This window comes from Molossus molossus, unplaced genomic scaffold (genome assembly GCF_014108415.1).
Source record: "Molossus molossus isolate mMolMol1 unplaced genomic scaffold, mMolMol1.p scaffold_m16_p_1, whole genome shotgun sequence".
Lineage (NCBI taxonomy): Eukaryota > Metazoa > Chordata > Mammalia > Chiroptera > Molossidae > Molossus > Molossus molossus.
Window position 1 is genome coordinate 83,152,368 of NW_023425344.1, and position 26,614 is coordinate 83,178,981.

The window sequence follows — 26,614 nt, forward strand, 5'->3', positions numbered from 1 at the left end:
TAGTATGGGACTTTACTACCCCATTGACATCAATGGGTAGATTTTCCAGATAGAAAGTCAACAAGGAAACAGTGGTCTTAAATGACACGTATGGCCAGATAGATTAAATTGATATTTTCAGGGCATTTCAGCCAAAGAAGCAGAATATACATATTTTTCAATCTTACATGGAATATTTTTCAGAATAGACTACATGTTAGGCCACAAAAACAGGTCTCATTAAATTTAAAAAGATTGATATCCTATCAAGCATCTTCTCTGACCACATTGGTATTAATCTAGAAATCAATTAAAATAAGAAAATTAAAAAGCACACAAACACATGGAGGCTGAATAACATGCTACTAAACAATGAAGAAGTTAAAAATGAGATTGAGGAAGAAATTGAAAGAAAATTTCATAAAAATAAAAATGAAAACACAACAACCCTAAATAGAGGGGACAGTGAAAGCAGTTCTAAGAGGGAAATTTATATACAATTCAGGCCTACTCCAAGAACAAGAAAAATCTCAAATAAACAGTTTAACTTTACACCTAAAGGAACTAGAAAAAGAAATATAAGTACAGCCCAAAGTAGGTACAAGGAAGGAAATAGTGGAAATAAATGAAATAAACAATACAAATGATCAGTGAAATCAAGAACTGGTTCTTTGAAAAGATAAACAAAATTGACAAACACTTAACCAGACTCATCAAAAAGAAGAGAGAGAGAACCCAGTAAATAAAATCAGAAATAAAAGAGGAGAAGTGACAACTGACACCATAGAAATACAAATGATTTTAAGAAAATTATACAACTATATGCCAATAAATCGGACAATCTAGAATAAATGGATAAATTCCTAGTAACATACAATATTCCAAGACTGAATCGAGAAGAAACAGAATGTCTGAACAAACCAATTATTACCAATGAAATTGAAAGAGTAATAAGAAAAAAAAAAAAAACTCTCAACGAACAAAAGTCTTAAACCAGATGGACTCACAGGTGAATTTTACCAAACATTCAAAGAAGAATTAACATCTATTCCAAAAAGTTCAAGAGGAGCGAAGGCTTCCAAATTCATTTTATAAAGATAGAAATACTCTAATTCCAAAACCAGACAAAGACATTACAGGAAAAGAAAATTACAGGCCAGTATTTGGGATCCAGCAATGCATTAAAAATATAATACACCATGATCAAGTGAGATCTATTCTTAGGATGCAAGATTGTTCAATAGCTGCAAATCAATTAATGTGATACACCAAATAAACAAAATGAAGGATAAAAATTGTATAAGCATTTAAATAGATGCACAAAAAAACATTTGACAAAATATAGCATCCATTTATGATAAAAACTCTAAGTAAGCAAAATGAAACTAGAGGAAACAGACCTCAACATAATAGAGGCTCTATATATGACAAACCCACAGCTATTATAATCATACTCAACAGGGAAAAGATAAAAATGTTTTTCTTAACCTCGGGAACAACACAAGGTTGTCCACTTTCACCATTTTTATTCAACAAAGTAATGAAAGTTCTAGCTACAGCAATCAGACAAGAAAAAGAAATAAAAAGCACCCCAATTGGAAAGGAAGAAGTAAAACTGTCATTATTTGAAGATGACATGATACTATATAAAGAGAACCTTCAAATTTCCACAAAATAAACCACTAGAACTGGTAAATGAACTTAGTTAAGTACCAGGATATAAAGTAAATATTCAGCAATTATTTGTATTTTTATGCACCAATAATAAATTACCAGAAAGAGAATTTAAGAAAATAATCTCATTTACAATTGCATATAAAATATACCTAGGAATAAATTTAACCAAGGATGTAAAATTCCTGTATTCAGAAAATTATAAGACACCAAAGAAAGAGATTAAATAAAATACAACTTTGGCAGAAAACACTAAAAAATGTAAAATAATATTATTAAAGTCACCAATATTAAACACTATAGAGTGGCATTTTAGGAAACCTTCAGGTCTACTATGGAGATAGGCCAGAGGACAAAGAAAGAAACAGTTTAACATGAATATTTCAAGTCACCTTGGACTATACCTGAATAAGTGTGAGGAAACTATATACAGCTGACCCTGAGCAACATAAGTTTGAACTTTGTGGGTCTACTTATACATAAATTTTTTTTCAATAAATGTGTACAATACTGTAAATGTATTTTTTTCCTTAATTTTGTAAGAATACACTCTATAATGCATTTAACGTAAAAAAATATGTGTTAATTGACTATGTTATTGGCAATGACTCCGGTCAACAGTTGGCTGTATAGTAGTTAAGGTTTTGGGGAATCAAAAATTATTCATGGATTTTGTTTAAGGGTCAATTGTGGTTGGCTTTAAATAATTTAATAGAGACTACCCTGCTCTTTTTTGATTACCACTGTTTTATATTTTTATTGGATTTGGTGCTTGTCAATGGGAAAACACTGAATCAGTCTGCTAAAGAGAGGTACTTAGGTGATGAGGTAAGAGACTAAATAAGACGAAACATCAGCAAATTGCATGTTTTCAATACATAATTTTCAGGGAAATATAAGGGTTTGGAATCCCCATGCAAGGCTTAATTATTGGGTTGATGATTAGTGATGAAAAGCAAAGCCTAGTTATGGTCTAGATCCAATTTGTTTTGACAGATTAGGTGTGTTTATAACAAAAAAAGAAAGAAAAAATGTGATCAACCACACCAAGGTCACAACACTCTCCAAATGTCACCTAAGTCAGCAGAAATAAAGAGTGTTTTACCATATAATTGCTACCTGAGTTCATTTTGGCAACCCCTAACTAGATCAGAATTCTGAGAAACTGTGGTTCATTCTTTGCCTGGCAGCCAGCAAAGGAATACTGTATTTGGCAAATAGCAGACACTCATTGACCAACTTAGTGACTTCACCTTTCATCTTGATTTACCTTCAGAATAAATTATTGAAATTACATAAATACACTTTTAAATTTCAGAAATAATTTATTGAAATTAAAAGCAAAATTAGTATCAGTAAAAGTGATAAAAGTAATACATATGTACATGTTGGTTAATTCGCCTTGTCGGAAATCTACAATTACGTATGGCTTTTTGGTGACTTTTTCTAAATCATTGAACATATTGCTACATTCATCATTCTAGCACACACAGTCACACATCTTGCCATAATTATATACTAAATTTTTGTCTCATAATCAGTGGAGTCAAGAGTCCTCCTGTGTAGATTAAGCTTTTTTTTTTTGAAAATCGGTGAAAGCAGCTATTGCATAGTCTGCCTATCACTAGGTTAAACATCATCCTGTTCCACATCTGCTTATTTAATTTCCTACACAAACTTCTCTTTGGAGGTGAATGTAGTCTCAGTTAAGAGTCTCTGAGCTGTTTCTTCTTTCTTGCCCTTTATAGTCTCACTGAATTTTTCTTATTATTGCCTTCCAAAATTTTCTTCTAATTTCTCAACCTACTTGTACTCTAAAAACTTTGTTTCTTTACAATTCTGGATTTCCAGCCTCATAATTTCATTCTAAAATGGTCTGCACATTTTGTTTACACATTGTTTATACCAACATTAGAATAGAATTTAACATATTTAAAAGCAGATAGCATATTTGTTTATAGTTTGTCTTTGGTTGCTCTGGATTACTCCTAATCGGCATATACGTTGTTTGAAGGAAAGGAGGAGATAAATGTCTGTGTGCAGAAGGTCCACAAAATGAGCTATTTGCCTACAAGAATCCATCCAAACTGTGCCATAGCTTGCAACAGTGAGTTGGATAAGAAATGGGTCTGGATGAACAACTAACATGTTTTTGTAAGGATGGGAATAACAATTTAGGCATCAAGAGACACTCTTCTACTTCTGGGTTTGCAGCTAACCAACTACATGGCATTTCTCAATCACTTAAGCTTTTTCAATTTCACTTTCCTAAAACATGAAATATGTAAGTTAAGACTGAAGATCTAGTTCAATATTCACTGACTCTGACAATCAGGACTGATTTTCTTCTTTAGTCACCAAATCAGAAACTACAGAAAAGGCAGAAACTACCCTTTTTATAAAAAAATAAAATAAAATAATAAAATAAAAAGCACTTTGATGAGAGGACACAGGTTTGAGAGCCTGACATACCTGGGCTGGAATCTCATTTCTGCCCTCTACCAGCTGATCCAGAGTGAGGTTATACACCTTCCTTCCATCTCAATTCTGCTTTTATATGACAGGAACAATAAAACTTGACTCACAGGATTATTTTAGGGCTACATGAGCCACACATTATGCAAATTACATGCACATGGTAGATGCTGTATAAATGGAAGTTATTCTTAATGTTTTTCTTCTACTTATTCATTTGAAGAGGAGGCTGAATTGACTGGGAGAATTCAGTGCCATAAAGAACTCAGTAACTGGTAGATTGTTTAAAAACGTGCAACATGAGCCCTTGCCAGTTTGGCTCAACGGTTAGAGCATAGCCTGCGGACTGGAGAGTCCTGGGTTCGGTTACCTCTAAGGGCACGTACCTTGGTTGTGGTTTGTCCCCAGCCCTGGTTGGGGTCGTGTGGGTGACTACCACTCGATGTGTCTCTCTCATGTCCATGTTTCTCTCTCTCTCTTCCTATGTCTCTCCCTCCCGCTCTATCTGAAGATAAATGCAAAAATGTCCTCTGGTGAGGATAAAAAAAAAAAATGTCCAACATGAAATGTTAAGGTAAAAAGGCAAAAGTTCCCTTATTCTCCCTCCAGCACCGCTGTCCACATAAGAATCTGTCCAGATTATTTTCAAATGTGAAGTTATAGGTGCATAAATATAATTATTTTCATAAAAGCCATATGTTATAGATAATATTAGATAAAACTATTTGAATAGCAAGTGGGAAAGAACTATGAATATTTCTTGGTTTTATAAGAAAACAGTTGCTTTGGGGAAAAATTTAGCTGTGAGGGTATCTTCATGTCACTCCAGGTTTTTTTTTTAACAAGGTGTTATTTTTATTAAATATTAATTACAATATTATAAAATAAATAATTAAAACTTTACTACTAAAATTATTCAAATATTCATGTTGGTTGGGTGAAGTAAAATCATATACAGATTGTCTAAACTGCCTGAAGATTTGGAACACAAATGAATAAGAAAATCACTGTCCCAGATGCTACTAGGCTCTTTTCTTTCTAAGGCACTTACTTCCAGAGCAAAGTTTTGCAAACAGAGAGGATGATTGGGAAAGGATACAGATTCTCTGCTGTTATTTGTTACGCCAAGTGTAAACTGACCTACTTAGGGTTGCTATGGATACAATAATATTGAATTTAATAATATTCTCTGAAGGAGTAGCAAAATAGCTCTACAAAAATGCTGACACCTATCTGAGCCTCAGCTGTGAAAAGTGAAGAAACTGAGTCACAGAGGCTGAATGGTTTATCCTATGCAAGAGAGAACTTGGAAGATTCATAAAGAAATGAATGAATGGCTAATGTCTCTGATGAGTTCAGTGTCCATGTGATTTTTTAAAGCGTCATGAAAAATGCTTCTTAGTTTAAGTGATTTACATGAATAAGTTTCTGTTGCATTTATTAAAAATACACTCTTTTGCCCGGCCAGTGTGGCTCAGTGGTTGAGCATTAATCCATGCACCAAGAGGTCACCAGTTCGATTCCCAGTCAGGGCACATGCCCAGGTTGTGGGCCGAATCCCCAGTGGGGGTCATGCAGGAGGCAGCCAATTGATGTTCACTCTCATTGATGTTTCTAACTCTTTCTCCCTCTCCCTTTCTTTCTCTCTAAAAATCAAAAAGGAAAAAAAAGTTAGGAAAAAAACACTGTTTCTTCTAGTCATCTACAACTACTGCTTTCCACCCCCAAGCTGGAAAAGCACAAGCATCTTCCTGGTGTCAATATACTGAGTTCTCACAACAAACAGGTTTCAGCCCAAATGAAAACCAAGTGAAATAAAAAGAATATGCCTTGGAGGTAGAAGAATAAAAGACCATTTCTTTTCATTTCAGTCTCTCGGATCATTTAATGGCCATATATTAATTATGAGTCTGCAGCTTAGAGTCCTGCACATAAAACATGGTACCACATAAATATAAATATTCAACTATAATATTAAATTTTTAGTTTTCAATAAATGTTTCCGAATTATTCATAATTACAATAAAAGAAACAGGAAACCAGCTGCTTACAACTAAAATAAAAGTACCTATAGTTCTATTTCATACTTAGAAGTTGGCTAACATCAATTAGGTCTACATTTTAGGACATAAAGATGGGAGAAATTGGAGAGAGAAAGTAAAAAAAAAAAAGAATCTAGATTCTCCCTAGAAAATGAGAATAGTTTACCTCCAGTACCAATTGTGACCCATGTTGCCGTTCTATTAAATTAATTCTGGAAGATCATGAACTATTGGATATTGAATCCAGAGCTCTGACTTAGATAGAAGCATCATTGAATACATGGTTTTCTAAGATTCCAATGGCACTTTGTCTTGCTTATGTTGCTGGTTTTGATCATAGCCAGGCTATTCCAAGCACTTGCAAAGATTCTTCCCCTTCCCAAAATAAATCTCCTCCCAACAACCTTGAAAATCTTATAATGGATGATTCATTATAGCTGAGGCAAAGGCCCAAATATAATCATATGTCATTGCTAAAATTACTGCAGTCAAGAGGATAAAAACATTAGCAGGTTTACCTCCTTCCAAACCTCAGCTCCCATCTATTGTTTGCTGACAGGATTATTATGCTGTTGCTTGGTCAGTGCATTAACCGAAATTGTTGCTTTCAGGAAGCATAGCAGTGGATATAAAAACACAGCTACAAGATAGCTGGGCCACTGTGAACAATTTATAGTTGTATAGGGAGCTCTGAAAGCTGGCTTTATAGTCATCTCACAAATGCATTAATGACCTCATCTTTGAGGAAGTATTATCTCTGATTTGCTCTTTTGTTTCCAGATCTATATCCTCCTTTTCCTGGAAAAGGAGGTCATTGCTCTCTCTAATCAGAGAGAGAGGGGGGAAATACTGCAGCTCATCTGAGCCTCTCCCCATAAATTGGTAGGTTGCACAAGACCATAAGCTGCTCTGCCTGACCCCTACAACAAACGTTTATTGATCTCCTATTGCTAGTCACCAGGATTTCAAAAGCAAATAGCATCAAGCACTCATAATCTAATGAGTCTCTCTGTTATGACAGAGGCATGCTGCTCTGCGATTTCAGAGGAGGGCGGGAGTGATTGTCCTCAGGGGACAAGAAGGAAATATTATAGAGGAAGGGACATTTAAGCTGGGTCTTGAGTGGTCAGTAGGATTTCAGAGGATGGGGAGGGCTATTTCAAGTGAAAGAAACAGGTTGAAAACCATCAATTCTAAAAGAGAATAGAATGTGGAAAATGTAATGGGTATATGAGTCAGATTGCATTTTCCAAAGATAGCCACAGCAATTTCTCCCATCCTGTAAGCTCTTCTTATAATGTAACTTTGGCATGCCTTCCATGGAGAAGATGGCGTCTATGTTCTCATGACTTGAGTTTGGGTAGGTTTTGAGGCTATAGTGGAAGTGACACTGTAAGACAAGACATAAACATGTTATGGTTTTTGCCTCATTCTCTTGGGACACTCCCCTTTGGATCCCTTAGCCTAGGGAAGCAGTGTGATTTCCCACAGGCTGCCATGTTATGAAGGAAGCCCAAGCTAGTCCATCCATGTGAAGAGATCAGAGAGGCCCTAAAACTATAAAGAGAGAAAGATGCCTAGTCAACTCACAGCTGCTCCAGATTTCTGCTATTTTAGTTCCAGCCAACATTTGCCTGCAACTGCCAGCCTACAACAGACCTGAGCCAGAACTGCTTAGCTGAGCCTTTCCTGAATTCCTGACCCACAGAATCTGTGAGAGCTAATGCAATGATAATCATTGCACTAAGCAGCTAAGTTTTGGGGATGATTTGTTATTCAGCAATTAACAGAATTGTAAGTAACCTAAAATGAAAAAAGACAGTCTGATTTGGCCTAAAGGATATTTGGATTCCCTTCTACATGCAGTGAGAAACAATCCATCAAGCCTTTTAATCTGAAGAATGACGTGATCTGATTTATGGTTTAGAAAGGACATCCAAGAGACATCGGGCAAGATAAATTGTAGTCGAGAGTCACTGGAGACAAGAAGAATGCTTGCAGGAATTCTCCAAGTTTAACTGTGCATAAAAATCACTTGAGATGCCAGATAAAATTTCAAATCCCTTAGATTCATCCCGAAAAATAAAGAATAGGTAACGGGGAATTGTTCCAAGATGCCTTTAAGAGAAAAGAAAAGGACATTTGTGATGCCCTTGCTGAAAGTGAGGCAGTTTGCTGGGCACTAGACATCAGGCAAAGTGGCTGAGACCACAGGCTTTGCTACAAGAGGAGCTGAGTTTGAGTCCTTCCTCCATCATTTCCATGTTCTGTGATATTGGGACTATTACTCAACTCTTCCGAACCTGTTTCCATATCTGAAAATATGGGTATAATTCAGCCTTCCTCACTACTTTACCTAGGTTTAATCCTTACATACAGTAATTTCTCAACAATAACATATTATTGTTAATGTTCTCAGAAGTATTATTTCCACGTTTCAACTTTCTTACCTCCTTTAATGAAATCTCTTCCATGCTCCTATCCACCTCTACCACTGGATTAAAACTTCTTTTGAAAAGTTTATAAATGACCAACATTGTGCCAAATTTAAAAAATTATTTTCTATTTCACTTTGTTTGGCATCTCAGCAGACTGACTGCGCCTTGGTTTTGGAACACCTTGTGTCCAGACATCTGCTCCTGGATGTCTGTGCCCCAGCTGCCCCACTGTGATGGTTGTGCTTTCCACCCTCTCTGCTGGGTTCCTCCAGCGCCACCTCTAAACGTAGAATTCTTCAGCGTTGGACTTTCGTCTTTCTCTTCTGGATTTATTTTCATCCTAAATGGTCTCATCAGTCCATGGCTTTAAATATTATGCATATTTTGTTGACTCCCATTTTTTTAAAATCTAAAATCTAAATAGTGACTCCAAATTTATCAATTCAAAGACAACTTGACATTTCCTTTGAATATCTTGTAGGCATTTTACCCTTGATGTACCCTAAGTGGAATTTTTGACAATCCCATCAGACTTACTCCTCCTCTGTTAGTATATGAGATAAATATCCTCCCACTTATTCAGTCGTGAAACATAGAATTTATTGTTTTTCCCTCTTTTTACTAATTCATCTCCATCAAATAATACAAAACTTTTGTTAGTTCAACTTTTTAAATGATTTGAATTTATCAACTTTTCTTCATCCATACCACCACTATCCTAGTCCAAGCATTTCTTGTCTAGACTCCTATTAGTTCCTAATTTATAATGAGGTCCTTTCCACCCTCCAATCCAGTTTATTCATGATTATTCCAGAGTTGTGATTTTTCTTTTGGAATTAGGATTTTTACAACTTAATAGCACCCTGGGTCTTAGAATACTGAAATTATATAATGATAGACTTGAAAAAGATGTATATATTATTTAATCTACACACAAAATTAATAAGGATAGTCTAGGCTATGCTGAAGTATTATATATTTTTCCATTTAATATCAAAATTTAAAAAAAAATTTGTTTATTAATTTGCTTTTGTTATAGATGTTTTTCATTTTATCCCCATTGTTACCCTCCTTTCTTTCTCCCCAGCCCCTCCCCAGCTTTGTTATCTATGTTCATTGGTCATGCATACATGCATGTGAGTTCTATGGTTTATCTCCCCCCCCCAACCCCCCTCCTCTGAGGCTTGTCAGTCTGTACCCCACCTCTATGTCTCTGGGTTAATTTTGTTTAGCAGTTTGTTTAGTTAATTATATTCCACAAATAAGTGAGATCATGTGATATTTGTCTTTCTCTGCTTGGCTTGTTTTACTTAGCATATTCTCCAGGTCCTTCCATGGCATCTCAAAGGATAAGATATCTTTCTTTCTTACAGCTGCATAGTATTCCATTGTGTACATGCACCACAGCTTTTTAGTCCACTCATCTACTGATGGACACTTGGGTTGTTTCCAGATCTTAGCTATTGTAAATAGTGTTGCTATGAACATAGGGGTACAAATATTCTTCCTGATTGGTGTTTCAGGTTTCTTAGGGTATATTCCTAGAAGTGGGATCACTGGGTCAAATGGAAGTTCAATTTTTAACTTTTTGAGGTAACACCATAGTGTGTTTCATAATGACTGGACCAGTTTGCATTCCCACCAGCAGAGTACTAGTCTCCTTTTCTCCACACCTTCACCAACACTTGTTGTTTGATGATTTGCTGATGGTGGACATTCTGACAGATGTGAGGTGATACCTCATTGTTGTTTTAATTTGCATCTCTCTGATGATTAGTGACATTGAGCATTTCTTCATATGTCTCTGTGCCATTTGTATGTCCTTTTTGGAGAGGTGTCTATTTAGGTCTCTGCCCATTTTTAATTGGGTTCTTTGTCTTCCTTTTGTTGAGTTGTATGAGTACTCTATATATTTTGGAAATTAATCCCTTTTCTGATGCATCATTAGTGATTATGGTCTCCCATATAGTGGGATCCCTTTCGTTTTGATGGTTGTTTCTTTTGCTGTGCAGAAGCTTTTTAGTTTGATGTAGTACCATGAGTTCATTTTTTCCTTTGTTTCTCTTGCCTTAGGTGTTGTATCAGTGAAAATTCTGCTGTGTATAATGTCTGAGATTTTGTTGCCTGGATGATTTTCTTCTGGAATTTTTATGAATTCACGAATTACATTTAAGTTTTTTTATCCATTTTGAGTTTATTCTCATGTATGGTGTAAGTTGGTGTTTTAGCTCAGCAATGTGGGAATAGAGGGATCATACCTCAACATAATAAAGGCCGTATATGAAAAACCTACAGCCAACATCATACTCAATGGGCAAAAGCTAAAACCTTAAGAACGGGAACAAGACAGGGATGCCCACTTTTACCACTCTTATTTAACATAGTACTGGAAGTCTTAGCCACAGCAATTAGACATGAAGAAAAAATAAAGGGGATTCAAATTGGAAAGGAGGAACTGAAACTGTCATTATTTGCAGATGACATGATATTGTACATAGAAAACCCTAAAGACTCCATCAAAAATCTACTAGACTTAATAAATTAATTTGGCAAAGTAGCAGGATACAAAATTAACATCAAGAAATCAACAGCATTCTTATATACCAATGATGAAATCACAGAAAGAGAAACTAAAAAGACAATCCAATTTACTATCGCAGCAAAAGAATTAAGATACCTAGGAATAAACTTAACCAAAGAAGTAAAGGACCTCTTCACAGAAAACTATGGGTCATTGAGAAAAGAAATAGAGAAAGATATAAAAAAGTGGAAGCATATACCCTGTTTATGGATTGGAAGAATTAACATCATTAAAATGTCCATACTACCCAAAGCAATCTATAGATTCAATGCAATCCCCATCAAAATACCAACGACATACTTCACAGAACTAGAACAAACACTCCAAAAGTTTATATGGAGCCAAAAAGACCCTGGATAGCCACAGGAATCTTGAAAAAAAAAAAAGAACAACGTTGGAGGGATCACATTATCAGATTGCAGGTTATACTACAAAGCCACTGTAATCAAAACAGCCCGGTCCTGGCACAAGAACAGGCAGATAGATCAATGGAACAGAATAGAGAACCCAGAAATGGACCCAAGACTATGCTCAATTAATATTTGACAAAGGTGGCAAGAGCATACAGTAGAGTCAAGACAAGTCTCTTCAATAAATGGTGTTGGGAAAATTGGATAGCTACTTGCAAAAAAAAAAAAAAGTAATATATATTTTTTTAAAGCCCCAAGTCTATGGACCTAAAGCAGCAAAGAATTCTTTCTTCTCAAACTACACAACCATAATGGGGTGGCTAGGGGCTCCAATCTGAGTCATCCACTTTCTATGATTCATTCAGATGAATGAGCCACTCTGGATTTGTGCCAATCACCATAAATAAGAGAATGAAAGCTATAGCTAAGAAGGTATCGGTCCTTAACACTTTCCGAGAAGTGATCTATATCATGTTTAATCAGTTTCTTTGGCCAAAGCAAGTTGCATGACCATACCTAGATTGAAATGGTACAGGGCAGAGATACTACCCTATGTATAAACAGAGAACTGTAAATATTTAGTGAGTACTAATGGCTAACTCATCCTTACATTTTACAGATGAAGAAATTGGGACCTAAAAATTATGTCATGAAGTTGATTTACATCACAGCCAAAACTAAAACTGGGTCTTGGATTCACTGTCCAGTGCTTTCTTTTTTTAATGCTTACCTAAGGATATGTTTTACTGATTTTTAAAGAGAGAGGAAAGAAGAGAGAGGAAGAGACAGAAACATCCATGTGAGAGAGAAACATCGATTGGTTGTCTCACATATGCACCCCAACCAGGGATCGAACCCACAACCGAGGTATGTGCCCTGACTGGGACTCAAACCTGCAATCTTTTAGTGTACAGGAGGATGCTCCAACCAACTGAGACACCTGGTCAGGGCTGTTCAGTGTGTTTTAAAATAATGAACCAGGAAATACTTGTTCTCTACTCAAAATAGAATTGATTTAAATGTATTATTATTAATATTTTATTTATTTAAGTAATATAAAATCTTTGCATTGAAAGACCTTTGTACCTATGCAACAACATATAAAACAGACAAATTAGGGCCTTCTTTCTCCAGTCTTACTCATTTTCTAATAAGATGACTCAGTGACAAAATAAAATCTCTCTAACCTGACCTTTCTCATTTTATGCAAGTGATTCTAATAATATTGGCCTAAATGTGTCAGAGACAAGCGAGAAAATGGGAAAGTCATATCATATATCAAGCACTGTCTATTGAATCCTTTAGAAATATATTGACAAGAACTCTGCCTAACAATGGCTTTGGGAAAAGACGTTTATTTTAACCTCATATCAAGAAGTCTAAAAGTGAGGGGCTGCTGGTATTGATTTAGTAGTGCAATGGTATCAGAGCCCATGCTTCTCTTAGTCTTTTCTTGTCTTTTCCTTTTTTTAATCTTTATTGTTGAAAGTATTACAGATGTCCTCCCTTTTTTCTCTCTTTAACACTCTCTTCCCTGCTCCCACCCCACTCCTGTTTTCCCCAAACTATTGTTTGTATACATTGGTTATGTATATAAGCATATAAGTTCTTTGGTTTATCTCTTCCCAACCCTCTCACCTCGCTTTCCTCTGAAATTTTTCAATCTTATCCCTACTTCCATGTCTCTGGATCTGTTTTGATCATCAGCTTATTTTGTTCATGATATTCAATAAGTAACTGAGATCATGTGGTACTTGTCTTTCTCTGGCTGACTTATTTTGCTCAGCATAATATTCTCCAGGTCCATCCATGTTGTCTCAAAGGGTAAAAGATCTCTCTTTTTCTACAGCTGCATAGTATTCCATTGTGTAAATGTACCACAGCTTTTTTATCCATTCATCTGCTGAAGGACACTTGAATTGGTTCCAGATCTTAGCTATTGTAAATAGCACTGCTATGATCATAGGGGTGCATATATTCTTTCTGATTAGTGTTTCAGGCTTAGGATATATTCCTAGAAGTGAAATCATTGGGTCAAATGCAGTTCCATTTTTAATTTTCTGAGGAGATACCATATTGTTTTCCATAGTGGCTGCACCAGTCTATATTACCATCAGCAGTGTAGTAAAGTACCCTTTTCTCTACTACCTTGTCAGTACTTGTTGTTTGAAGATTTGTTGATGACAGTCATTGGCAGGTGTGAGGTGTAATATGCATGTCTTTGCTGATTAGTAACAATGAGCATTTTTTCTGTCTGTGTGTCCTATTTGGAGAAGTGTCTATTCAAGTCCTCTGTCATTTAATTGGATTGTTTGTCTTCCTTTTGTTGAGTTGTATGAGTACTCTATATATTTTGGAAATTAACCCCTTATCCAATATATCATTGGCAAATATGTTCTCTCAGAGACTAGGTTTTCTTTCCATTTTGATGCTGGGTTTTTTTGTCATGCAGAAGCTTGCTAGTTTGATGTAGTCTCATTTATTAATGTTTTCCTTTGTTTCTCTTGCCCTAGGTGAAGTATCAGTGAGAATTCTGCTACATGTGATGTCTGAAATTTTGCCGCTTACATTTTCTTCTAGGATTTTTATGGTTTCATAAGTGACATTTTAAGTCTTTTATCAATTTTGAGTTTATTTTTCTGTATGGTATAAGTTGGTGGTCTAGTTTCATTTTTTTGCATGTAGCTGTCCAATTTTTCTAACACCATTTATTGAAGAGACTGTCTTTTCTGCATTGTATGCTCTTGCCTCCTTTGTCAAATATTAATTGTGCATGGTGCCTTCAGTTGATTTCTGGGTTCTTTGTTCTGTTCCATTGATTTATATGCCTGTTCTTGTGCTGTTTTGATTATGATGACTTTGTAGTATAACTTGATATCCAGTATTGTGATCCCTCCAACTTTGTTCTTCTTTTTCAAGATTTCTGTGGCTATTTGGGGTCTCATATAAATTTTTGTAATATTTGATCTAGATCTGTAAAATATGTCATTGGTACTTTAGTAGGGATTGCATTGAATGTATAGATTGCTGTGGGTAATATGGACATTTTAATGATGTTTATTCTTCCAATCCATGAACATGGTATATGTTTCCACTTTTTTATATCTTCCTCTATTTTTTTTCAATGTCCTGTAGTTTTCTGAGTACAGATCTTTTATCTCCTTGATTAAGTTTATTCCTAGGTATCCTAATTTATTTGTTGCAGTGGTAAATGAGTTTGGTTTTTCTTTGGTTTCCTTTTCTGAGTGTTAATTATTGGTGTACAAGAAAGCCATTGATTTCTGGGTTTTAATTTTGTATCCTGCTACTTTGCCAAATTCATTTATTAAATCTAGCATATTTTTTATGGAGTCTTTAGTATTTTCTTTGTACAATATCATGTCATGTGAAAATAATGACAGTTTCACTTTCTTCTTTTCAATTTGGATGCCTTTATTTTTTCTTGTTGTCTAATCACTGTGATTTACAGTACTATGTTGAATAATTATGGTGAAAGTGGTCATCACTGTCTTGTTCCTATTCTTAAGGAGAATACTTTTAGTTTTTCTCCATAGCCTATGAGGTTGGCTGTAGGTTTGTCATATATTGTCTTTATTATGTTGAGATATGATCCCTCTATTCCACTTTGATGAGCATTTTTATCAGAAATGGGTGTTGGATTTTGTCAAAGTCGTTTTCAGCATTTTTGTTTAATATATTGCTGGATTCTATTTGCTAATATTTTGCTGAGGATTTTGGCATCTATGTTCATCAGAGATATTGGCCTATAGTTTTCTTTCTTTGTAATATCTATCTGGCTTTGGAATTAGAATTATGCTGGCCTCATAAAAAGAGCTTGAAAGTCTTCTTTTATCTTGAATTTTTTGGAATAATTTGAGGAAAGAATAGATGTTAGTTCTTCTTTGAATGTTTGGCAAAACTCCCCTGTGAAGCTGCCTGGACCCAGGCTTTTGTTTGCAGGGAGTTATAATTTGCTGCAAATTATTAATTGCATCTTCAATTTCCTTAGTTGTTATTGGTCTGTTCAAGTTTTCTGACTCATCTCATTGCAGTTTTGGTAGTAGTATTATGTCTAATAGTATATGTCTGTTAGTATCCAGGTGAATACACATAAACATATTACATACATATATGCATATATAATATTAGAATAAAATTTAGACATTTTATTTATTTATTTACCTATTTTTTTTATTTTAAACAGAGAGGAAAGAAGAGGTAGAGAGAGATAGAAACATCAGTGAAGAGAACATTGATTGGCCACCTCCTGAATGCCCCTCACTGGGGATTTGGCCAACAACCTGGGCCAAATCGAACCAGCAACCTCTTGGTTGCATGGGTTGACGTTCAACCACTGAGCCACATCAGCCAGGCTAAAATTTAGACATTTTAAACATTAATTTAAAAAGTTCATTTTATATCTTAGTGGTGAATGTGCCTGTAAACACATTTATTAAATGTACTTGGAAGGGCTTGTTTTAAAAAGACAATCAATTATACTAAATAAAAGCCCGTCAATGTGCCAGGCTATATACAGATGTTTCTATAGCTGGTGAAGGTTTCTCATTTATCTTTCAAGATGATTATGCAAATTGTATTTAGCTCACACTTTCCTGAGTTGAAAAGTGGCTTTTCTCTTTTTCCTCATTTATTAACCTCATCTAACAGGAATTAACCAGTATTCAGAGTGGGCAGCAGCACAAAGCTAAATCATGGCCACTCCTCTACATGAAAAAAGAACCTGTTTTCCTCCTTAGGGTCTTTCTTTTCTTTAACAAAGGCATACAAACCACTCAGCGCATCCCCGGAGCCTCTCAGAACCTCCCCCTTGAGAAATCTCAGTGAAGACAAGGAAAAACAACTCTAAAAAAATAATAAAAGGCCCATCCCTTCCTGCCCCTCTCTCCCAGGCCTTGCCCTCCATCCTTTTTACTACTTTCAATATGTCTCTTCTCAGTTCCCAACATTTTTTCTCCTATTTTCCCAAGTTGAGCTGCCTTTTGTGTCACTCCATCTGCAAAATAGATGGGGAAAAGATCACACAGAAATCACGCCCTGACACAGTGCTTGTGTGCCTAAGGACCAGGACCTGGATGGACAGGGCTGGGACCAGGAATGGGTTTATTTCAGGCTGGGGCAACACCGAGAGACAAGAAATCGCAAAGGCTCCAGACAGCCTCTTGGGACATTCCCTGTTTTTCCTCTGCCTGCGAAAGACCTCTCTCAAATCCAAACCCTTGCGTCTTCAGGAATGCGGACCAGGGGGTTTGGCAAGTATGTTTTTAAGTAAACAATCTCCGGATGTTCATGACTGACTTTGTATAGCGACCCATAAAAATGACTGTGTATCCACCGTTGCGACGGAAATGCAAATTCTCTTAGCCTCACGCTGACTCTGTGGTCACATGCGAGTGACTCTGGCTAAAAGTCACACACAAGCCCACATCGGCCCGCAGGGCACAGCGCAGTGCCCTGAGCGTACCTGTGCACACCCGTCGGCACACATTAAACCCGTCCGCTGCAGGTCACACTCCTGTGTCCTTCCCTTCCTCCCCGTCTCACCTTGTTCTCTTTCCTTCCCCCCAACCCCCAGTCCACGCCCCGCACAATGGGATTTTTGTTTGCCTCCGCAGCATGTGACAGCGCAGTCCTGCTTTGCCTAGCTCTGTGCTGCAGGTCTCTCAGGTAACAGGTGGCAACTTCCCCTGTTGGATTCTAGGTATAAAGAAGAATGATCTCATAGGGGTGGGGCTCCGGGACTCCATACAGGTGGCAGTAGCAGCCAGGTAACCCTGGAGTGAAGCCGGTGACTTAGAAGGGGCAGTTAAACGCGTCACTCTGGTGGCTTTAGCCTTCGCCCTGAGGCACTTGAGCAGCCAGCCCGTGCCTGCAAGCCTCCAAAGCTTGTTTTTGCCTCAGATGGAGCCCCAAGAAGCTACTGGGAAAGAAAACATGGGCACCAAGAAAAAGAACCTGACCTTCTTGAGGCACCGGCTCTATATGCTGGAGAGAAGGAAGACGGACACTGTGGTTGAGAGCAGTGTTTTGGGGGACCAGTCTGGTACCTTGAGGAGGAGCCAGTCTGACAGGACCGAATACAACCAGAAACTACAAGGTAACCCAAGAGAAACCCATTGTCCCAGGTGACTGCCCTCGCAGCTTTGTTTCTCCTACCCTGCCATTCGCAAAGAAAACACTTAAGCCAGAGGAGAAAATCAAAAATTACCTCCTGTCTAAGAGGAAAATAAGAAAATAGTAAAATGTGAATGAAACTAAATGCGATTCATAAATTATTGGAACAAGGTATTACATACTTTAATAGTTAAAAAACCACTTCTGAATTATTCTTGATACTGTGTGTGTGTGTGTTTTCCCTGATGAGAGTAATGTTTTTTCTGCTTCTCTCCCCTCCTCCACCCAACTTAAGAAGTGGAAAGCACTAGAAAGCAAATAATTTAGAAAGCTACAAAAGAGAGTTTATCTCAATAGATAGGTGTGAGATGTCACAGCATGAGCCCTATCTAGATAATTGCACTGCAGTGTAATTAAATAGGAGCATGAAACTATGATCATGTCTGTGAAAAATAAAGTCTTGTCGGCAGGATGGTAGAATAAGATTCGTTGGAAATCACTTAGGTGTTCATTTCTTTAGAGTGAATTGAATACCATCCAAGTATAGTAAGAGATGTTTAGCATGCTTACATTGAATGACTTTTGAGGAAATAACTTCACTTTATTTTGTGATGGTCATGAGATAATTTGACACAGTTATTATAACACCTCCTCTGTTTCAGACCTTGAATCTCTCTATCTCCTCCCATCTACCCTCTCTTTTTTCCTCCCTTTCTCTTGAAGGTCATTTGTTGCAGAACCCTTCAGTTTGATGTTGGTATTGTGCAATGCTTTAAGTATCCACTGCAGTACCTGTTAGCTGATCCCCAGAACCTGTCTCTTCCTCTTTGACCACATTGTGTGTTTGAGCTCTCCCAGTCCCACCACAAGCGTCCTTCTGGACTGAGAAACTGTGAGGCCAGAACGACCAATGGAACAAGTTGTACTTACTGTTTTCTTTCATCAAAAATAAGTTTGCACTTACTTATACAAATTAATTAAATAAGTTAAATGCATTTAAATTAAACCTTTAAAGATTCTTACTCTGAGTTAGTGCTTTTAAAAAATCCTGATAACTCAGAAGTGCAATGCAGAGTCAAGTGTCATTCTTTTTTTTTTTTTTTTTTAACCTTTACCTGTGGATATTTTTTTATTTATCATCAGATAGAGTGGGAGGGAGTGAAAGAGAAAAATCAATGTGAAGGAGACACATCAGTTGGTTGCCTCCTGCAGGACCAGGACCAGGGATGAACCGCAACCAAGGTATGTGCCCTTGACAGGAGTTGAATCTGTGACTCACTGGTCTGTGGGCCGACGCTCTAACTGCTGAGCCAAACTGACCAGGGCTCAAGTTTTATTCTTAAACAGTGTTTTTAAAAATGGGGAAGGGGTGTCACTTGATCTTTGAAATTAATTATTCTGAAGGCAATAGATACATTGGGGAAAATACAAAATTTAAAGGTATACACATTGGTTTCAAGTTTTGTCTCTTCAATTTACTACCTATAAGACTTTGAGCTAATTATTCAAGATTTCTGAGCTTCAATTTCCCTATCTGTAAAAATGAGATACTGATACTACCTATTATTATTGGGAGAATGAAATTAGATAATTCCTACTATATTGTCTGACACATGGTATGTACTCAATAAGCAATAGTTATTTTTTCATTTCAAGAACAATGATTATCATAAGGATAGAACAGGATTTACATTCTTTTAATCCAAATTTTCTCTTCTACTAATCTATGTCAATTATTTTCTGTCTTTGATGAAGAGACCACATATTGCAATTCCGGAAAAGCCCACTGCTATATCCCTATTAACATATTACTTTTGTCTGAGATTCACTAATTCAGCATCTTTTTGGTTCCAAATTTCCATCAGCAAAATAAAAATGAAAAATGCTTTTTGCTATTTATTTCCTAAACTTAACTGAAAAAATAATTGTGTGGCCCCACAAAGAACAGCTGATGTTTGTTAGCCACTCTGTAGGAGACCTCAGGCGTTTTGGACATGCCAATGGATTTGTGATTGTCCTGTGCTCTGTTGGATCCTGTGTTTGATGGGGAAAGAAAAGACTCAAGAGTGAAGCCATATTCCTAGAACTGCCTGTGCTGGAGGGAAATCATCAGGAATGTGCAGGAGCACATCAGACCTGTAGAGATAGACTGGCCTCCTGATAAGTAACATATTTTAGATGTAACTCTTAATAAAATCCAAGTGTGAGCTTTTAGTATGATTCTTCTCTAACTGCTTTGGCAACAGTAAAAGGCATTTTCTTATTAACATTCAAAACAATCAGTTCTGTGGGTTTGTACTCTGCTCCTATATCCATTATCATGCAGATGAGTCCTAATCGCCTAAGGAGCTCTTAATTATTGCAATGTAAGGAGTTTTTCCACACTTCCTTAGAGCTGTTAGCTTCCTGGGAGGCACAGAATAAAGACCTGAGCTGGTTAGAGCTCTCATAAAGATGGCCCTAAGCCATTGTGGGATCCAGTGCTTTCTAGTACTGGAAGGCAGCCTCAAATGATTTTGTCCTAGACTGGCTGGTGTGGCTCAGTGGATTGCTCATTGTCCCATGGACTGAGAGGTCCCGGTTCAATTCCGGGTCAGGGTACGTGCCTGGGTTTCAGGCTTGATCCCCAGTGAGGGGTATGCAGGAGGCAGCTGATCGATGTTTCTCACATTGATGTTTCTATCTTTCTCTCCTTTCCTCTCTCTCTACAAAATCAATAAAAACATATTTAAAAATTATTTTGTCAGGCATCAGTGCTAGGCTGCTATCTGAATATTACAATTAGCTGCTCTAACTCTCTCCGGAAGCAAGTTCTCTGGGTTCTGGGAAATATAAGATCTTTCTCTGGTGCCCCTGGGTGCTCCTTTTAACTCTTACTATATACCTGTCCAGTTCAATTTCTGAGAGACATCACTTTAGTAGTGTGAAACCTCAATTGTAATAAAAGAAAAATGGCACACTGGATGGAAGCTACTAGATTAAACAATAGAACATGGTTTTAATGAGAACATCATAAACTATAGAAGATTGTGATCATATCAACATTTCTACTGAGCCTCAAGTTGTGCAATGCCAGCCTACCACTAGTGGTTTCTTAGTTTCTTCAACAGATTTGTTCAGTTAACTTGTTGAAAATGTTATATGGTAAGCAAAGCCAATATATATGCCAGGAATTACAACTACAAAATCATTATGAGAAAAAAAGTCTGACCTTTACTCTACAGGGGCGTAGAGTCTCTTTGGGAAAGATAAGACAAGTAAACAAATGTGATAACGTGTCAAGATAGAAGTGGAGGTGAGATCGGTGGGTCCACAAAAGGAGGAAATGGTTTTATTCAGGATGTGGAAGAAGTTGTTAGAAAACATTAACAGATGACAAGGTCTAGATGAGGAAGAAGGGGCAGAATGGGGAGAGAAGCGTGTTTTAACCTCTTCATTGCACTTATCTTTGTCTGAAATTATGTTGTTTGTTTCCTTGTTTATTGCCTATTACTGACTTTCCCTTCTCCCATCTCTCATTTCCCCCCTCCCCACCCACTCCATAAAAGAGACCCTATCAGTCTTGTTAACTGTCCCATCTCTGCTCTTAGAATCACCCCCAGCACGTAGTGAACACTCAGTAACTTTCAAAGACATGAATGATTGGAGTGATCTGGTTTAGGCAGGAAATCAGTGTGAGGAAAAGCATCAAGCCCTGAATTAAGAACCCTTGCAACCCATATGGGAGCATAGAGGTCTCCGTTAATAAAGATGATGCTTGAGTAAAAAGGAATAAACATAGCAGAGTTTAAAATGTCAGAATTGACTAACAAATAATTCTTAGTGGAAGCCTATGTCCTCCCTGCTCTACCTTGTAGAGCATACCAGACCAGACCCCAGTCCATTCCTCTTCCAGTAAGAATGTGAGAATACCATCTTAGCTTCCAAGCTAGTTGAACTCCGTTAGCGTGGGAGCCACAGAAAGTAATCAAAGCAGGGGAAATCGAATGGCTGAGTTGTTAAACTGTTTTGGGGGGTGGGGGTGGGGGGCGATGACATGTATATGATTATATGTGTGAATGCTACATTTTAAATTTGCCTGATTTAAACAGTTATGCACAAGTGTGTCTGTGTGTAGGCAGCTTATCTAATCTAATCTATTGTTTGTAGCCATAGGTATAGTTGTGTGTGTACATATTTCTGTAATAAAAACTTTTTATAAAAAGTTTATTAACATTCAACAGTCTTTTCTAAAAACCCTAAATAATTGATATTATTGACATTATAGATGCTATGGGATGAATGTTTATGCCCTCCCCCTCTTCAATTCATATACTGAAGCCTAATCCTGAGTTTGATGGTATTAGGAGGTGGGGTCTTCGGGAAATAATTAGTGCCCTTTATAAGAAGAGACATGAGGATCTTGCTTCCTCCCCCTCTGCCACGTGAGGGGCCCTTATCAGACACTGGTCTGCCGGCACCTTGATCTTAAACTTCTCAATCTCCAGAATTGTGAGAAATAAGTGTTTGTTGTCTATAGCAACCCAAACTACGACAGTGGCCACACCGAGCCTCTGGTTAAGTTTTTGGCCAATGCATGTTTTTGCTTCCTGAGCGTCAGGTGAAAGAGTGAGAGTGAACGGGGGCAATGCCATTACTGCCGCTGACCATACATGTCAAAAACCACATCCCTGATTCATCATGGGCCTGTGGTGCTTCATCATTTTTTCCTAAAGCTATTGTATCATTCTAAGAAATGCTCGATTGTTGTTGTTTTTTTAATGAAAACCTGAAGTTTTCTCACTCTGGTGTTCATAAGGAACCACCTGACCACATGAACTTTATACAGAATAACATACTTTGCAGTATGAGGTTAAATGGCTCAAATAAAAGGTAGACTTGTAAGATTGTTGGACCACATAGTTTGTAATGGTTTTAAGAAAACATACCAATCAGTAAGTGAGCAGGAGGAGTTGCTAACACTGGATGATTTGGTGCGTTTTGTTCAAGGCCCAGTGAAGGGTGGGACCACACGAGTTGTCCAGTCGTCTGCATGTTTCTGTCCCAGAGCTACAAGCCCTCTTTGCTCCGGCTGTTCTCTCAGCATTAAGTCTCTCCTTCCCCTCCCCCTGCTTCCCAGCTCCCTTTGGTGGAATGGGAAGGACTTGGGGCAGTAATGTGACACCAGTACAAATGAGGTGTGTTTCATAATTGGAAGGGCAAGTCTTTATAAACAACAGCGAGGCATTTTAAAACCAGTACGCCTGTCTTGTTGCATGCGTGGAAACCAAAAAGAAGCATGATATTTTACTTTTTTTTCTGTAAAGGCATTTTAAAAAACCACATAAATCAATTAAAGTGTGAGTCTCAGAAATTAAATTTGAGCTGTTTCACTGTGACCAGTTGTGATAGAAAACATTTTTTCCTCCTATACGCATAATTAGAAATGTACCTTAAAATAGTGACATACTTGGGAAATGATGGGTGAGAGAAAAGCACTCAGGGTACATTCATCTTTGTTTCTGTTGAGACCGGAAAGGTAAAAAAACTCTTCTCACAGAATTACTTTTTCTTGACACTATATTAACTTCAGTATTTTTGTGGGTATTGGTTTCCTGGTGAAGGTGGAATTATTGCAAGAATTGCTAAACTTGTAAGCAACATCACCATTAGAACCAGCAAAATTTGGCTGGTGATATCGGGTTGTGCTTTAGAGCAACCCTCGGCAGTCCCCTGTCCACCAAGTAGGCGAGGAGTCCTTGGGGCCACAATTACTGACAACGTGGGACCCTGGCCCTCATTTCTAGACTAAGTTCAGTGTATCTGGAACCATGGAATTTTCTGTCCAACAGGCCCCAATACTGGCTCCAAGGCCTCCAAGACCCCTTCCCAATCCGATTCTTTCCAAGCAGACAGCAGTTACGTACGGAGCTTGATCACACTGGAGTGTTCACACCTGCCTACCAGGTCCTGTGGGTGGGGGAGCTCCAGTGAAGGAAAGAGTCAGGATTCAGGCCTTGGGACTGGGCAGGGGTGCATGTGCCCCAGGACCTCCAGCCAGATTTTGGCCTAGAACTCTGAGAGTCTTGAGAAATCTCAATGTAAACTTGGCTTTCCAGATTGTTGTAAAGGTATATTCATCAAGACAAAAGGGAATAACATTATTTGACACTTTGCCAGCTTCATTTATCACTTTCAACTATGAAGACATGGTCTGTTGGCCTCCATTTGTACATGCAAGGAAGGTTGCATATGAATGGTTTGGGCTGTAACCTGTGTTCAGGACATTGCCCTTCTACACCAGGTTGTGGAAAGTGAGAGGGAAGAGGAGGGAAGGGAAGGGAGCAACTGGGTGACTGTCACCTGTTAGGTACTATGCTGGCCCTGGGGTTTTGACACATTGTTATTTAACCTCAACACTTTGTCAGTTCTGGTTTTACAATGGAAAAGATAGGTGTGTGGGGGAGAAAAGACTGTCCTTGTACCTCCTAGGATAGATAACTGGGTCTATGAAATCAACTGACAGCAGGCGGATTAACAGGCGATAAGGTGTACATGTGTATCAATTTTTCATATTACATGCCTGGGGGCATCAGAGGAAAACAAAGTGAATACCCCCAAATGGTGAGATTTGTGAGTTTATATACCACCTAAATAGGGGAAAGGGAAGGGGAATATAGGCCACATAGAGTAGAGTAAAGAATTTTAGGAGAGATGAATAGGCCTTTAGTAGAAAAGATGGGAGATATCGTTCTTGACAAAGTTGGTCTGGTTGTGGTGTCAACTTTTAGTTTCGTCTCCTGAGACAAGCAAGAGTCAATCCTTCTTGGCTGATGAAAATCCAGGGACAGGGATTGATGACAACTGAGTTCCTTTAGGAGAATCTGTCTTTTGGCAGAAAGAGGAGAGCAGAGAAAGCCTCTCCCTACATCTACTGTTCTTCAAGTGCCCTCAGCTCAAAATAATCAATATACCAAAGTGGCATATTTTGGGATGGCATGTCCTGAACTCTGCAGGTGGTAGAACTTGGATTTGAACTCAGGTGCTCTAAACATTTGCAAAATAGAATGCATCTAATTAATTGACCTAGTAGGTGTTTTGTCTGTATGGCTCATAAGTAGTAAGAAGTCAAAGCAATGTGATGGTTGCAGCAAGTTTTATAATATGATGACATTACTATTATGATAAAGCTTGACCTACCTAATTTTTTTTTACTTTGGAATGCACATTTTTTAAAATTATTGTCACATTCCCCCGACAGAGTTTTTCTATTTAACAACTGAATTTGTTTGTTTGTTTGTTTGTTTAATAGTCAGAAAACAAAATTACAAAGTTAGGCTAAGCAAACTTGCTCCTATAGTAATGGTTTATCTCTATTTCCCACTTTGTTTGAATATCTTGGTACCATTTCTTTGATGTAATGCCTGTTGTCATTTATTTATTTACATCTCTATAAAACTTAACATACATCCCAAAAGCTGGAAACCACATTGCATAGCAGTGGGAGTGGGGTTCAGGGTGGAGGGTTGAGGTGATGGAGGTGGAGGTGGTGGAGGTGGAGGTGGTGGAGGTGGTGGTGGAGGTGGTGGTGGTGGAGGTGGTAGAGGTGGATGTGGAGGTGGTGGTGGTGGAGGTGGTGGAGGTGGATGTGGAGGTGGTGGTGGTGGAGGTGGTGGAGGTGGATGTGGAGGTGGTGGTGGTGGAGGTGGTGGAGGTGGATGTGGAGGTGGTGGAGGTGGAGGTGGTGGAGGTGGAGGTGGTGGAAATGGTGGAGGTGGAGGTTGTGGAGGTGGTGGTGGTGGTGGTGGTGGTGGAGGTGGGGTGGTGGAGGTGGAGGTGGAGGTGGTGGAGGTGGTGGAGGTGGAGGTGGTGAAGGTGGTGGAGGTGGAGGTGGTGGAGGTGGTGGAGGTGGTAGAGGTGGAGGTGGTGGAGGTGGTGGAGGTGGAGGTGGTGGAGGTGGAGGTGGTGGAGGTGGTGGTGGCAGTGGAGGTGGAGGTGGATGTGGATGTGGTGGAGGTGGAGGTGGTGGTGGAGGTGAAGGTGGTGGTGGAGGTGGTGGAGGTGTGGTGGTGGAGGTGGTGGAGGTGGAGGTGGTGGAGGTGGAGGTGGAGGCGGTGGAGGTGGAGGTGGAGGCAGTGGTGGAGGTGGTGGAGGTGGAGGCGGAGGCGGTGGAGGTGGAGGTGGAGGCAGTGGTGGAGGTGGTGGAGGTGGTGGTGGCGGTGGAGGTGGAGGTGGAGGTGGAGGCGGTGGTGGAGGTGGTGGAGGTGGAGGCGGTGGTGGAGGTGGTGGAGGTGGAGGTGGAGGTGGTGGTGGTGGTGGAGGTGGTGGAGGTGGTGGTGGCGGTGGAGGTGGAGGTGGAGGCGGTGGTGGAGGTGGTGGTGGTGGTAGTGTATACACTTGGAAATGAAAAGAATGGCATTATATGCTGGAAACTAACAGCTCTTTATCCAGGTAGGGTACGTTTCAACAGCATTCAATGAAGTCAGCCTAAATTGTGTCTTAAATGCAGCAGTAAAATAGAGTGTTCTGATTAAAAGCCTTTGTCCCAGGTTGTTTTGAACAATTTCTGTCTGCCTTAATGAATGGCAGAATAAATGAATACTCTAGAGTACCTGCACTGAGTCCCTTAATGGAAAAGGTAATCTTGATGGTGATATCCAGCGCTTACTTAAAGAAGAAAACGTAAAGGTCAGGTGATCCAGCTACAGCTCTAAGTACACTGAGTCATTGCAGTCCTCACAGAAACCGTCTCTCCCGAATGTATCTTCATGTTAGGTCTCCAGTGTCACTACCAAAAGCTGTCACAGATTTCTGCTTCTGTCTTTGTTGGGAAATAGTTAAAGACATTGCTTATCTCTCTCAGTGCTATCCAGTTTTATTCAAGCAAAAAGTTTGGTTTCCCTT

General features: G+C 38.5%; 1 protein-coding gene across 1 annotated transcript in view; it reads left to right on the plus strand.

The window, feature by feature from the left end:
• Nucleotides 1–17,518: 17,518 nt before the first annotated feature.
• The window catches only part of ARHGEF38 (Rho guanine nucleotide exchange factor 38), a 146,585-nt gene continuing 137,489 nt past the window's right edge, over nt 17,519–26,614 (plus strand). Inside the window, exon 1 of the mRNA XM_036239760.1 lies at nt 17,519–17,714. Within this exon, the coding sequence (XP_036095653.1) occupies nt 17,519–17,714 (196 nt within the window). The remainder of the gene's footprint in view (nt 17,715–26,614) is intronic.